At 44.7% G+C, this 16,490-nt stretch overlaps 1 protein-coding gene across 1 annotated transcript in view; it reads left to right on the top strand.

Moving 5' to 3' along the window:
• MMRN2 (multimerin 2) overlaps nucleotides 1-16,490 on the top strand; it is a 99,976-nt gene that overhangs the window by 70,446 nt on the left and 13,040 nt on the right. The window contains exons 2-3 of the mRNA XM_063958830.1: nucleotides 6,936-7,058; nucleotides 8,390-8,496. Coding sequence (XP_063814900.1) covers nucleotides 6,936-7,058; nucleotides 8,390-8,496 — 230 coding nt within the window. The remainder of the gene's footprint in view (nucleotides 1-6,935; nucleotides 7,059-8,389; nucleotides 8,497-16,490) is intronic.

Here is a 16,490-nt window from a genome sequence, read left to right as displayed (position 1 = left end):
AGTGAGTAAAAAGACACAGGATCCGGGACAGATGGCAGGGGTAAGTCACCAAATATGAAACCTACAGTCAGGATTGTGACAGTATCCCCCTCTTCAAGGGTGGACTCCGGACACCCATCTTGAATCTTAGAGGAACTTGAGAAATTCATACGGAAGAATTTAGGACCTTCGTTGATGCCTCTTCTTCTTACGGGAACATTTGGTTTTGACCAGGGAGAGTGGAATCAATGGAAACATAACCAACACTTAAATCAACAGGCTGTTGTCTTTGTACTGTTTTCCAATTCTTGGCATTCCTGAAATTCCTAATGTATTGGTTCATCAAGGCATTATCTTGCTCAGAAAGCGATGGGTCAGAAAACAGAGCATTGGCTGAATGTTCTGAAGACTGGGTGGAGGATGAAATTGGACTCAAGGAAACAGATGCCACTGAAACAACATTAGACTGAGGTACCCATTCAGACATTAGGTCAATAGCCTTGGTATTTTTCTTGACTTTAGATGCTACAGCAGAATTATCCCGACATCGAGGAGAAGAGGTATTAGAATTCCCCGCGGAAGCTGTGGACTCAGTGCTAGAAGACAAGGAAACAGAATCAGAGACAGACTGAAGTCTAATTTTAGAACTAGATGGTGGAAGTCCTTTACTGGGACCAACTGACAAAAGTTCTTTACTCGGACCAATGCTTGGAATCTGTTTGAGTCCAGATGAGCTTGAACAGACTGAAACTGGAGAAATCTTTGGCTGGACGAGTAGGACTGGATTGGATCCAAGGATACTTGAATTGGCTGGAACCAAAGGAGACTGACCAGGCTGGTCCTGGAGTATCACTGGACCGGCTGGAACCGGGACGAACTGACCAGGCGGAGCCTGGAGTATTGCTGGACCGGCTGGAACCGGGACGGACTGACCAGGCTGGGCCTGGAGTATTGCTGGACCGGCTGGAACCGGGACGGACTCACCAGGCTGGGCCTGGAGTATTGCTGGACCGGCTGGAACCGGGACGGACTGACCAGGCGGAGCCTGGAGTATTGCTGGACCGGCTGGAACCGGGACGGACTGACCAGGCTGGGCCTGGAGTATTGCTGGACCGGCTGGAACCGGGACGGACTGACCAGGCAGGGCCTGGAGTATTGCTGGACCGGCTGGAACCGGGACGGACTGACCAGGCGGAGCCTGGAGTATTGCTGGACCGGCTGGAACCGGGACGGACTGACCAGGCGGAGCCTGGAGTATTGCTGGACCGGCTGGAACCGGGACGGACTGACCAGGTGGAGCCTGGAATATTGCTGGACCGGCTGGAGCCCCCTCTTCACGGGGCTGAACTAAGGCAGGAGCCCCCTCTTCATGGGGCTGGGCTGAGGCAAGAGCCCCCACTTCACGGGGCTGGGCTGAGGCAAGAGCCCCCACTTCACGGGGCTGGGCTGAGGCAAGAGCCCCCACTTCACGGGGCTGGGCAGCTCTCAGTAGACTCTCTGGCTGGGCAGCACTCTGTAGTCTCACTGGCTGGGCAGCACTCTGTAGTCTCACTGGCTGGGCAGCGCTCTGTAGTCTCACTGGCTGGGCAGCGCTCTGTAGTCTCACTGGCTGGGCAGCACTCTGTAGTCTCACTGGCTGGGCAGCGCTCTGTAGTCTCACTGGCTGGGCAGCGCTCTGTAGTCTCTCAGGCTGGGCAGCGTTCTGTAGTCTCTCTGGCTGGGCAGCGCTCTGAAGACTCTCTGGGGCTGGACCCTCTGAACCCCTCACTGGGGCTGGACCCTCTGAACCCCTCACTGGGGCTGGACCCTCTGAACCCCTCACTGGGGCTGGACCCTCTGAACCCCTCACTGGGGCTGAAGACACGGACGCCCCTCCTTGGGCTGAAGACACGGACGCCCCTCCTTGGGCTGAAGACACGGATGCCCCTCCTTGGGCTGAAGACACGGATGCCCCTCCTTGGGCTGAAGACACAGACGCCCCTCCTTGGGCTGTAGACACGGACGCCCCTCCTTGGGCTGTAGACACGGACTCCTCTATGACTCTAAATAGCTTGGACATTCTTCTCTGTACACCCAACTTGGGATAAGGTCTTTTAATCACCGGACCCCAGTCATAAATTTGAGTCTCTTTCAGAGTAGCCATCTTGATACCCCTGTCAGCAGTAGCAGGATCGGCTACTGTGGATGACTTGTAGACATGAGCACTGTGATACTGAGATTTGTCACCATTCCCTGGCTTACGAAGAATGCAGTCTTTAACAAAATGACCGGAATTTCCACAGTAAAGACAGAGGTGTAGCTCCCTACGCCGCTGACGTTCAGCTTCAGAGAGTTTGGGCCGTGGATAGCTCTGATGAACAACTTTTCCTTGCACAGAGGAGGAGACTCTATTAACTGGATGGGACAAAACAGGATCAACAACGTTGGTAGTATTCCTGAAGAGATCAGGCATCACAGAAAGAATACTAGACAAAAGTTCTTGTAACTGTAATAACATCTGGAAGAAAATCTGCAGTTGGTCAGGAGTCTTAGTGCAGAAGGTCAGAGAATTTCTGGAGAAAGAATTCCGCTGCAGACACTGTGCTAATTGATGCTGAGTCGACTCCAGACCTTCCAAGCGTCCTGCAATATTGCTTAGGAGGTCCTGCGTCAGACAAACACTTTCAGCCGGGTCCACGTGGCCAGTTCCTACTGTCATGACTGAGGTTTTGTGAACCCGGTGTTAGTGAAGTCTGTGCGGGCGACTGGAGGATTATATGAAAACTACCACTGACCTGGTTTGGGAGTGTTGTGGACTCGGGGTTTCTTCCGGTGACTGGGAAGAGGAACCGCAGCAGAGATGGCTGAATCTAGGTTCTCCTTATGCAGGATTAGGTCGGCAGACAGGAGGCACGTGTGGACGCTGAAGGTCTCCTGAAAGACAGAACTGGAAAGGCGCTGATGAATCAGTGAAGATACCAGGTACAACTGTGCTAAAGTGCACTGGGTGCTTGGAGACACTGAGATGCTTGGAGGCACTGAGGTGCTAGGAGGCGCGGAGGCGCTTGGAGACACTGAGGTACTAGGAGGCACGGAAGTGCTTGGACACACTGAGGTGCTTGGAGGCACTGGGGTGCGTAGAGACACTGGGGTGCGTAGAGACACTGGTTGCTGGAAGCACGGAGCTGCTGAGGCACGGAGGTACTGAGGCACAGAGGTGCTGGAGGCACGAGGTACTGAGGCACAGGGGTGCTGGAGGCACGATGTGCTGGAGGCACGGAGATGCTGGAGGCACGAGGTGCTGGAGGCACAAGGTACTGAGGCACAGGGGTGCTGGAGGCACGAGGTGCTGGAGGCACAAGGTGCTGGAGGCACGGATATGCTGGAAGCACGGAGGTGCTGAGGTACAGGGGTGCTGGAGGCACGAGGTGCTGAGGTACAGGGGTGCTGGAGGCACAAGGTGCTGAGGCACAGGGGTGCTGGAGGCACGAGGTGCTGGAGGCACGAGGTGCTGGAGGCACGGAGGTGCTGGAAGCACGAAGGTGCTGGGGCACGGAGATGCTGAGGCACGGAGATGATGAGGCACGGAGGTGCTGGAAGCACGGAGATGCTGAGGCACGGAGGTGCTGGGGCACAGAGGTGCTGGGGCACGGAGGTGCTGGGGCACGGAGGCCACAGGGATACGGGTGCTCTGGAGATCACAACCTTAGGGAGCTCAGCTTTAGGGCTCACACATAGCTGTGTGTGACACGAGGAACTGGCCCAGTTTCTAACTCAGCCTCCAAACTTATCCTTCCTGGTTCTTGGTGATTGGTGAGCAGGATTAGGTGATGCAGAGAGTCTCAGGCTGGCAGAGGATTGGACAACTCTGGATCAGGTGAACAGTCACTGTCATGTGACTACTCCAGACTAGGCTGTGATGTAGAATGATGCCTAGCAGGCCGAGAGAACACTGAAGCCTGAACTTCATATTACTGAATTCAGCCTCACACAGGAGATCACCACAGGTGGAGCTAATTAACTATTACCTTTCAGGCAGAGAACTCAGGAAAACTCATAGTGCTGACAAGCTGTTTAACTCAGTGAGTAAAAAGACACAGGATCCGGGACAGATGGCAGGGGTAAGTCACCAAATATGAAACCTACAGTCAGGATTGTGACACTAGGGCATTTGTAATGCCATGGAGCACAATCAGATTCTGCTGATTGAATGATATCCAGCATGCTTATATTCTGTGTGGCGTAACATATAGAAAGGGCACTCATGTGTGGTCTAATGTGAATAAAGAGCAATATGATGTGGTGTAACGTGAATAAGGGGCAATTTATTGTGATGTAATGTGAATAAGGGGCACTACTGTGAGGAGTAACTTATATAAGATAAAGTTGTACTACACTGTGATGTAACATGAATAAGGGACACTATCACATGATATAATGTGAATAATGTTGCACTACTAGGTGGCATAATTTGAATTGGGTATACTATTTTGTGGTCATGCCCCTTTCCAGCAAGCACACACCCTTTTTTGGGCTGCACACCAAATGTCTGCACTGTTTCTATTTAAAATATAGGGGTAGGAGCACCAAAATGAGAACTGCTATGGATAAGGGGTGATGGTGCTGGGAAAGGGGGTGCAGGGTCAGAGACGGAACTAGTGGCAGTGCTAGGGGGCACCAGCCAAAATCTTGCCTAGGGATCATATTGGTTAAGGCCAGCTCTAGGATCAGACCACACACTGCGACCCCAAGAGTGCACAGCACAGCGCTTATTCTGGAAATACTGTAATTAGGGAAAGTATTCTCTTCATTTGCGCCTCCCCTGTCCATGCAACTAAGCCCATAGTCTGAATTATATCAGTGGTGCATTAAAAAATATTTTTAAATATTTTAAATAGTCATGGATGACATTTCCTAGAAATGTATCCATTTTCATGTACAGAAACTGTGCTGTGACATTATTAGGAAAAAGTTTTTGTTTTATTTTGTGTGTGGGAATTGGCACACACCCCAGCTTTAATGAAGATAGTGTGTCCTTGAGTTCACAGAATGTGTTAATCTGCTGAGAACAGTGAAGAAAAATTAATGTAATCGTCAACCTACAATGATCTGTAAATAGTCCCCACTTCCTTACATTGTTCCTTGATCAGGCATCCATAGTTCCTGCACGTTTCTGAATGGCAATTAATGGAAAAATAGTCATACATACATACTAATTGAATTACATAGTCATTTCATAAACAAGTATTAAAGCAATATAATATTTATAAGACTTATATATTGCAACTTTTAAAACAACGAGCTACATTAAACAACTTGAAGTTTTAAACCATAGACGATAACTCATATGATAAAAAGGTTTCTTTATATTTTTTTTAATAGTTCCTTCTCTGATATCCCTGCATTTTCTTTACTGCGTGATATACAGTATATACCACACACACACACACACACACACACACACACAGTTTTGACTATATTAACTAGACTCATTATGTTTTTAAACTAATTAGACAAACATGACATAAATGAGACAATCTTCGTTTTACTTTACTTATTAGTTATTACTATACAATCTAGTGATGGAGAATACTTTAATTTACTCCTCAACTAAATATTTAAGCCTGTCCCCACTTATGGAATGTTGGTCAATTTTTACCTGGGGTGACTCCGTATCAGTATTACCACCCTACAACCCTATTCCCTGCTACAACTCGTGGCACCAATCATATATAGGCGCCATGGTCACTAGGCTTTTACTGTATGACATAGGCTGGTTTAAACTTGCATGTGACTCAACAGTGCAATAAAGTGTTTGTCTGGCCATCGTGTGAAATGGTAAAGAGACAGCCTCATAGATACAAGAAACAATTCAAGTTGGCTATGTGTACTGTGTTACATACTGTATACAGATGAATTTTACAACATAATCTTCCAGCAACTGTGTGTCAGGATCTTCATGTCATTACAGTTATTGAGCATCCAGCTCCTACCACAAAATTCCAGCATGTGGCTTTTTGCTTGCTTTACATTCCCCTCCTCACATCTTAACACTGTCCCTGTTACATTGACTCCCATCCTCACTAGCAAACCTACTGGTCACTGGTGTTTGAATTGAGTTATGCTTGTGACATGAGCTTATGACACATGTAAAAGGCATAAAACCAAACGCAACACTAGCAATTATTGTTTTTTGTGCTAGCATATAGCTGCCCTTTTTATAGCGCTGCACTGGACTGTGACTGCATTTTTCAAAAAAGGTATTCAGAAACATAACACAGAATGCGACAGCAGATAAGAACTACTTGGCCCATCTAGTCTGCCCCAAAACACATGTACTAGGGTACATTTTTTGAGAGGAGCAAATTAACCTAATAGTATATTTTTGGATTGTGTGTGAAAATCAGAGCACCTAGAGCAAACCCACGCATGCACGGGGAGAATATACAAACTCCACATAGTTAGGCCAGTGGTGGGAATTGAACCCATGACCTCAGTGCTGTGAGGTAGTAATGCTAACAATTGCCCCCACTTACATACATTTGACACAATTCCATAAATTCCATACTGTACTATCCAATCATCTCCAAAACACTAGGAAAAAAATACAAGGAACAACATATATTAAAAGTTTATCAAACACTTTTGCATTCCATAAGTGTTTTTACAAATGTTAAAAACTGCATCTCAAACACCTTTGCCATTATCACATACTTGGATAGTTCCCTGTCTCATACATGGCCAACACACAGTGAACACTCTGAAGATCTACTATATAGGGAAGACAGAGAAAAGACTCAAATGAAGACTACAATCAAGCAGGACATTGAAGGGGGCAGGGGGGGGGGGTTTAATCCATCAAACTCTGATATAATGTAATGTAAAATCTCATTAACAAACAGTTTCTTATGGGCAAATGTTAATTTGCTAGTTGAAAATAAATAAAATGTTCCTGTTTTTTGCTCCTTATCCCTTAGAAAGTGGTGTTCTTTTGTACGCAGTCGAATAGTGACCTATGTGGATTTTTGCAAAACCGAGAAATATGTGATAAGGTCCCAGCAGCCGTGTCCCTATGGGACGCCTGAGTGTCAAAAGACTATGTAAGTATGCAAACATTATTTTACATTCAATCCAAAGACAATTAAAGTGGTTGTACAGTAGACTATGAAACTGTTAAGTTCTGTAATTTCTCTAGTGTAGCAAATAATTGTTTCTGACCCGTGCATCATTTATAGAGTTGAGAGCTAAAAACCCATTTCTGTGTATGATTTTTTTATTGTTTGTTTTGTTATTATACCAATTGTCTGTTGCTGCAGAACTTTGTGACAGTGGCGCCACTAAGGGGCTGCGGGCAGCACCCGGGTGTCACCAAAATGCAAACACCTCCTCAGTGACAGGTGCCGGGTGCTGCATTGTGACATTACATGCTGCACTCGGCTCCTGTCTCAGGGTCGGAACAGAGGGGGTCATTCCGACCTGATCGCACACTAGCTATTTTTTGCGGAGCTGCAATCAGGTCAAAACTTGGCAAAAACTGCGCATGCATCGCAATGCGCAGGCGCGTCGTACGGGTACAAAGCGGATCGGTGCTGGGCGATGGATTTAACGAAGAATTCATTCGCACAGCCGATCGCAAGAAGATTGACAGGAAGAAGGCGTTTATGGGTGTCAACTGACCGTTTTCAGGGAGTGGTTGGAAAAACGCAGGCGTGTCCAAGCATTTGCAGGGCGGGTGTCTGACGTCAATTCCGGGACCGGAGAGGCTGAAGTGATCGCAGCGGCTGAGTAAGTTCAGACCTACTCAGAAACTGCACAAACTGTTTTTGTACCGCTGGGCTGCACAAGCGTTCGCACACTTGCAAAGCGAAAATACACTCCCCCATAGGCGGCGACTATCTGATTGCAGCGCTGCAAAAAATAACTAGCAAGGGATCAACTCGGAATGACCCCCAGAGTCTCCGGGGGCAGCCCAGCAGCTCTAAGAATGCTGGACATGCCCTTATAGTGATGATCACCCCTTTCCCATGAGTGTCCGGAAAAACGCAGGCCTTCCCAAGCAATTTTTAGGGAGGGTGTCTGACGTCAGCTCCGGCCCCGATCAGCCTGTTCTCATCGCACTGGAGGAGTAAGTCCTGGGCTGCGCACAGACTGCACACACTGAGTGAGCTGCACACGGATTTGTAGCTGCTCGCATGCGAACACACACTTGCACGGGTGAATTTCCACTCCCCCTTGGGCAGCGACTATCCGATCGCAGGACACCAACATTAGTAGCACAGTGCTCAGGTCTGAATCACCCCCTTTGTTATTATACCTTTGTATGCATTGCTCATTGCTGTCATAAAGCAAGAGAATTTTAAAATGGAATAATTCTTCATTGTGATTTAATATGGTTTATACAATACCTAGCTGTGCTTTCAATTTATTTCAGGTACCGACTTGCACAAAAACCAATATATGAGGTAAAGAGGAAATTTGTAACCAATTTGGAATGGAAATGTTGTCCTGGGTATACTGGCTCCAGTTGTGAATATGATGGTAAGAACAGGATGATAAATTATAGACCACTACAAATGTTGGGCCTAATTCAAGGTTGATCGCAAAAGCAAAATCTTTCTCTAATGGGCAAAACCATGGGGGTAATTCAGACCTGATCGCTCGCTAGAGTTGTTTGCAGCGCTGCAATCAGGTCAGAACTACGCATGCATATGCACCACAATGCGCAGGTGCGTCGCTAAGGTACAAAGCGGATCGTTGCTGTGCGATGGGTTTTATGAAGAATCCATTCGCACAGCCGATTGCAAGGAGATTGACAGGAAGAAGGCGTTTGTGGGTGTCATCTAACTGTTTTCTTGGAGTGGTTGGAAAAACGCAGGCGTGTCCAAGCGTTTGCAGGGAGGGTTACTGACGTCAATTCCGGTCCTGAACAGGCTGAAGAGATCGCAGCGGCTGAGTAAGTCTTGGGCTGTGCAGAGACTGCACAAGATCTGTTTGTACAGCTATGCTACACGTGCAATCGCACACTTGCAAAGCTAAAATACACTCCCCTATGGGCGGCGACTATCTGTTCGCAGCACTGCAAAAAAAAACCTAGCAAGTGATCAGGTCTGAATTAGGCCCCATGTTCACTGCAGGGTGGTGAATAATGTAACAAAGCGCTTGAAACTATGTATAATAAGTGTGTGGTGTTTGTAACCGTATGTATATAAAAGGATAGTGCAATACCTGGGAAAAAAAAGGGGAGTTAGTAAATGTTTACAGCCCTTTTTATAAACGTGCTGCGGTCTCCAGATGTAAATGAAGAGGTTCCATATATGCCATATGAGGGAGGTTCGTATGAGGAGAGTCCCGGTCACCTAACTTTCACTATACTACCAACCTTATCAAGGTGGTGACCAGGGCCGGTTCTTGGGCGCTGTGCGCCCCGGGTGACAATAGGGCGTGGCTTCGTACAGGGGGCGTGGTCATTTACGCCCCCTGTACAGACTGAAATGATGTGCAGTGCGAGATGACGTTATCGCGCACCGCACAGTAAAGGACCTCTCCACGAAGGGAAACTAGACGCGTACACGTCTAGTTTCCCTTCACAGCAGCAGCGGGCAGCGGGGGGCACAGCAGCAGCGGATCTTGCCCTGGTGCGGCGCCCTCCGGATGGCGCCCTGCGCCCTCCGGAAGGCGACGCCCCGGGCAAAAGTCCTGCTTGCCCGTGGCAAGATCCGCTACTGGTGGTGACGTCCGTCTTCCTCCGGCTGGTTCCCCCGCTCTGTCTTGCTGCTCTCTCCGGCCGCTACTCACTTGCGCCGTGCCGCGCTGGATGACTGATTACTGTCCCGGTCTGTGAGGCGGCTTGAAAAGAAACCAGCAGCGTGCTGGTGAAGCAAAGTGAAGTGAATTAAAGTCTTTTTGAAGTCCGTGAAAACAGCGCATCCTCCAACGCATTTCAGGCTACAAGACCTTAGTCATGGATGGCGCAGGTTTAGCCAACTTGATTTTTTATAGGAAAACTATTCTTAGTAAAAAAACTTTATTAGTAAAAAACATTCCAAGGTCTATTGCCAGGAAGTTCAAGTTAAAAAAGCGGCATGCACATGGCAAGAATAAAACCTACAGGTATTGCACTCCGTATGTATTTATATGAAAGCGGGTTAATATATCAATAAATTCATTGTTAAATTAAAATGTGTTTGTGTTTTTTATTTTGAAATGAATAATGTCAAATAAAATATGAGCATATATATATATTTTTTTATTTTTTATTTTAGGAACACATTTAATTCAATGTCCACATTTAAACCCAACGGTTGAAGGGTTTGTAAGGCAAAGATCCATTCTGTTTCTTTCTTCCTAAGAATATCTGAAATGTTTCCGCCTCTCCAATGCTGTTGGATTTTCTGAATTCCTATAAATTTTAATCCTATTGGATTCTTGTCATGATGGTCCAGGAAATGTTTAGACACACTATGCGTTATTAGTCCTTTTCTTATATTGTATATATGTTCCATTATTCGAATCTTCAATTTTCTTTTCGTTTGACCAATATATTGTTTATGACAGGGACACTCCAACAAATAAATGACCCCCTCCGTGTTGCAGGTGATGGTGTCCTTAATTTTATAATTTCTCTTTGTAACTTGTGACATGAATTCATTTATTGGTGTAGTTGAAAAAATTCTTGCTGTTTTACAAGCATTACAGTTTAAACAGAAATGATATCCCATATTCCTTGTTCTTATTTCTTTTGATTCCTCTGGTGGTATAAAGCTTCTTGTGTACTCCTGCTTTAAATTTTTCGCTCGTCTGTAGATGATTTGAGGTTTCTCAGGGATCAATTCTTTTAGCTGTGTGTCTAAATGAAGTATGTGGCAATGTTTTTGTAAAATGGACTCAAAATGATTGTGCTGACTATTATATTGAGTGATGAATGCCATTTGGAAATTTGTTGTTTTTTGTTTATACTGGATTCATTCATTCCTGTCTATTTTTGAAAGCTTTTCTATTTCTTGACTTAAACCTGTTTCTTTGTAGCCTTTTTCCAAAAATTGTATTTTTAACTGATTTGTTTGTGTGATAAAATTTTTTTGTTGAGAGCAATTTCTTTTTATCCTTCTGAATTGGCTTCCTGTTATGTTCTTAGTCCAATTCACATGATGATTGCTACTAGTCGGTAACATGCTGTTACTGCTGACAGTTTTGGTATGTGTCCTTGTGTGCAGCATGTTTTCTGAGATGTATATCTCCAAATCAAGGTAGATAACCATTTCCATGCTACTCATAGAGGTGAATTCCAAACCATATATATTATTTTTTATATGCTCTAGAAATTTGTTTAGTTCATTTTCCGGTCCATTCCAAATAAACAACAAATCAACTATATAGCATTTCCAAATGACAAGATTCTCTCTGTATGGATTATTGTTCCAGATGCTTTCTACTTCCCATCTGGCGACATAGAGATTCGCGTAACTTGGTGCCATGAAAGAACCCATTGCGGTACCATTGATCTGATTTAAAAAAGTCCCTTCATTCCAAAAATAATTTTTATGTAGAATGAAGTCTATGCTTCTCATGATAAAATTCACCTGTGCATTGGATATGTTCGTCAATCTGGATAAAAAGTGACGTGTTGCCTCATGTCCCATGTCGTGTGGAATGCAAGTGTATAGTGATTTAACATCACTAGTGCAGATGATATAGGTGTCTTTCCATTCGATGGTTTGTAAAAGCTGAAGAACTTGCATGGAATCCTTTAAGTAACTTTGTTGATTACAGACTAGGTCCTGAAGGAAAAAATCCACATATTGGGATAGATTTGACATCAAAGAGCCTATCCCAGAGACAATTGGTCTTCCAGGGGGATTATTGGGATTTTTGTGGATTTTTGGGAGTCCATAAAAAGTTGGAATCTTTGGATATTGGACATGTAGAAAATCATAATCCTTTTTGGTAAGGATTCCTAGCTCCAATCCAATTGGAGCTAGGAATCCTTACCAAAAAGGAGTATGATTTGGACTAAGAACATACCAGGAAGCCAATTCAGAAGGATAAAAAGAAATTGCTCTCAACAAAAAAATGTCATCACACAAACAAATCAGTTAAAAACACAATTTTTGGAAAAAGGTTACAAAGAAACAGGTTTAAGTCAAGAAATAGAAAAGCTTTAAAAAATAGACAGGAATGAATTAATCCAGTATAAACAAAAACAAAAAACAACAAATTTCCAAATGACATTCATCACTCAATATAATAGTCAGCACAATCATTTTGAGTCCATTTTACAAAAACATTGCCACATACTTCATTTAGACACACAGCTAAAAGAATTGATCCCTGAGAAACCTCAAATCATCAACAGATGAGCGAAAAATTTAAAGCAGGAGCTCACAAGAAGCTTTATACCACCAGAGGAATCAAAAGAAATAAGAACAAGGAATATGGGATATCATTTCTGTTTAAACTGTAATGCTTGTAAAACAGCAAGAATTTTTTCAACTACACCAATAAATGAATTCATGTCACAAGTTACAAAGAGAAATTATAAAATTAAGGACACCATCACCTGCAACACGGAGGGGGTCATTTATTTGGTGGAGTGTCCCTGTCATAAACAATATATTGGTCAAACGAATAGAAAATTGAAGATTCGAATAATGGAACATATATACAATATAAGAAAAGGACTAATAACGCATAGTGTGTCTAAACATTTCCTGGACCATCATGACAAGAATCCAGTAAGATTAAAATTTATAGGAATTCAGAAAATCCAACAGCATTGGAGAGGCGGAAACATTTCAGATATTCTTGAGAAGAAAGAAACAGAATGGATCTTTGCCTTACAAACTCTTCAACCGTTGGGTTTAAATGTGGACATTGAATTAAATGTGTTCCTAAAATAAAAAAAAATAGAAAATTATATATATCCTCATATTTTAATTTACATTATTCATTTTAAAATAAAAAACACAAACACATTTTAATTTAACAATGAATTTATTGATATATTAACCCCCTTTCATATAAATACATACGGAGTGCAATACCTGTAGGTTTTATTCTTGACATGTGCATGCCGCTTTTTTAACTTGGACTTCCTGGCAAAAGACCTTGGAATGTTTTTCACTAATAAAGTTTTTTTACTAAGTATAGTTTTCCTATAAAAAATCAAGTTGGCTAAACCTGCGCCATCCATGACTAAGGGCTTGTAGCCTGAAACGCGTTGGAGGAAGTGCTGTTTTCATGGACTCCAAAAAGACTTTCATTCACTTCACTTTGCTTCACCAGCACGCTGCTGGTTTCTTTTCAAGCCGCCTCACAGACCGGGACAGTAATCAGTCATCCAGCGCGGCACGGCGCAAGTGAGTAGCGGCCGGAGAGAGCAGCAAGACGGAGCGGGGGAACCAGCCGGAGGAAGACGGAGGAAGACGGACGTCACCACCTTGATAAGGTTGGTAGTATAGGGAAAGTTAGGTGACCGAGACTCTCCTCATACGAACCTCCCTCAAATGGCATATATGGAACCTCTTCATTTACATCTGGAGACCGCAGCACATTTATAAAAAGCGCTTTGTTACATTATTCACAATCTATTTCAAAATACAGAGCAGCTAAAGCACCAAAATCCCAGATACAGCGCTGTTATTTTTTTTTTTATTTATCACTGCAGGGTGGGCAGATATAACATGTGCAGAGAAAGTTAAGGGACCTACAGACACAGCGATACGCCGCCGAGCTGCCCGACCGCCGATACGGCAGACGGGCGACGCGGCGGGGGGGGGGGGGGGGCAGTGACGGGGGGAGTAAAGTTTCTTCACTCCCCCCGTCACCCAGTTCCACAGAATTGCATTCAAATATGGACAAGATCGTCCATATTGGCCTGCATGCGCAGCCGACCGGTCACCAGCGATGAACGAGTTCGGGGCCGCGCATCGTTCATCGCTGTTGCCTCCACACTGCACGATATGAACGTTATCTCGTCCTTTAATAAACGAGATCTTTCATATCTTGCAGTCAAAACGCCCAGTGTGTAGGGCCTATTAGATTTGGGTGGGGTGTGTTCAAACTGAAATCTAAATTGCAGTGTAAAAATAAAGCAGGCAGTATTTACTCTGCACAGAAACAAAATAAACCACCCAAATCTAACTCTCTCTGCAAATGTTATATCTGCCCCACCTGCAGTTCACATGGTTTTGCCCAACTGCTAACAAATTTGCTGCTACAATCAGGTCTGAATTACCCCATGTGCACTGCAGGGCGTGCAGATATAACATGTGCAGAGAGAGTTAGGTTTGGGTGTGTTATATTGTTTCTGTGAAGGGTAAATACTGACACTTTATTTTTACACTGCAATTTACTTCTCAGTTTGAAAACACCCCACCCAAATCTATATCTCTCTGCACGTTATATATGCACCCCCTGCAGTGCACATGGTTTTGCCCATTAGAGGAAGATTTGCTTTTGCGATCAACCCTGAATTAGGCCGGTTATTCTGACTAATGCTAGTTAAATATTAATACTTTCTTTTCTGGCATGCTTAATTTTAATTCTGCATAATTTTACAGAAATACTTAAATTGATTAATTAATTTATTTATTTAATCATGCACATGTGTTAATCTATTTCACTGGGTCAGTAATTATCCCACCTTCTTCCACAGATAGAAATCTTTAAAACATGACCTGCTGGGAAAACTTGAAGGTTGAGGTTGAGAACCATTGTTCTTATGCTTGGCATACAGTACAATTATTTGGGCGATCCGCATGATACCAATGGATCGCCCAGATAATTGTACTGTGTATTTACACAAACAATCTCAAAATATCAATCGGCCGGACATGGAGAATTGTCCTATATGTCCTTCCGATGCAATATTTTTTGAGTTGCAAGTTATTCGCTTTGGGCAGTGTATGTATTGCCACGGCCGACCAACAGACATTTCCCCCCTTTCCTTCACATGGGAAGGAACAGGGAAAGGTCTCCTCCCAGATATTGGCATCTGTTCATGAAGCAGTGAAAAGTGTAGAGAAGTGAACCAGTGGAGAAGTTGCCCATGGCAACCAATCAGCATTGAAGTAACATTTATAATTTGCATACTATAAAATTATACAGAGCAGCTGATTGGTTGCCATGGGCACCTTATCCACTGGCTCACTTCTCCACACTTTTCACTGCTTTATAGACCTAATTGTGGCCATATACACTGAGATATTTTACAATGGTGTCTATTCATGAAGCAGTGAAAAGTGTGGAGAAGTTGTCCATGGCAACCAATCAGCTGCTCCGTACAATTGTACAATATGCACATTATAACTGTTACTTTAGTGCTGATTGGTTGCCATGGGCAACTTCTCCACTGGCTCACTTCTCCACTCTTTTCACTGCTTCATTAATAGATCCAAATGTATGGCCACAATATCTGCTGGGTTACAGGCTGCCATATGAAAAGTCTGTTGGTTTGACAGGCATTTAGGGGTCTATTCATTAAGCGGAGAAAAGCCCCATTTTGCAGTAAACAGGGCTTTACTCCGCTTCCTGCAATGCACAGAGCGGGTTACCACGGAGAACGTTATTACTTCTCCAGCGGTATCCCTGCTCTGTGCTGGAATCGCAGTACCATACACTTGTATGGTATCTGCGCTTCTCTCCTCTGTGCCGCTTCACCACCTGAGGATGGTGTAGTATCTACCTGCTAAGCCTGTTCTTTCCCCTGGATTCCCCTGCTTTGGTACTGGCCGCTCTGTCCCGCAAACTCCGCCCCTTTTACCCAGCTCGCACTGCTTCCGGCTTGTGAGGAATCTCCTTAGCAACCACTTGACTGGCAGCTCGCCAAGCATGAGGTGCGCATGCGCAAGAGGCAGATCAGCGAAGTAGGCACGGCAGCAGCAGAGAAGAGGGCATTGTGGTCGGGCAGTTTAGCACTATGCGACAGAGTTCAAGCAGGGATTAATGAATTGCGGTAAAGATAAGTTAAAAACCCACACATACAAATGCGATGCTTGGTGATAAGTTAGACCAAAACATCGCATTTGTACATGAATAGACCCCTGTATCTGATCATGTATGTCCAGTATGATAAAAGACATACATATTTCATGTCAAAGTTTAATAGCAAACTGCAATTAGCAGTCATGCTACCTTCCTGATGTCCACAAGTGGTTCACTGATGGTAAATTATCAGCATATGAAATTGTTCTTTACTGTTAAACGCCATCCTTCCACCACATTAGGTGCTGATGGCCAGGGCTGTAGAAAGAATTCCTGGGCCCCGGGTTTATGAAGGGGTGTGTCCTAATTGTGGAGGTATGGTCACACCCATTTATAAAAAATAAGTGTAGGACCTGCAGTGGGGAGTGCCATGTGCCCCTCAGCCAGGGACTGATCCAGGGAGGGGGCACAATCAGTGCTATCGCTCACCCCACTCCCAGCCAGAAGAGACTGCTGCACTCAGCGGCAGTGGCCTCCCTGTACCGACTGCAGCCCAACACATAGCAACAGGTGCTGGGCTGGAGAAAGGGGCTGCTGCTATTGGCTGACAT

This window comes from Pseudophryne corroboree, chromosome 3, assembly GCF_028390025.1.
Source record: "Pseudophryne corroboree isolate aPseCor3 chromosome 3, aPseCor3.hap2, whole genome shotgun sequence".
Taxonomy (NCBI): Eukaryota; Metazoa; Chordata; class Amphibia; order Anura; family Myobatrachidae; genus Pseudophryne; species Pseudophryne corroboree.
This window is presented reverse-complemented; position numbering and strand designations above follow the sequence as displayed.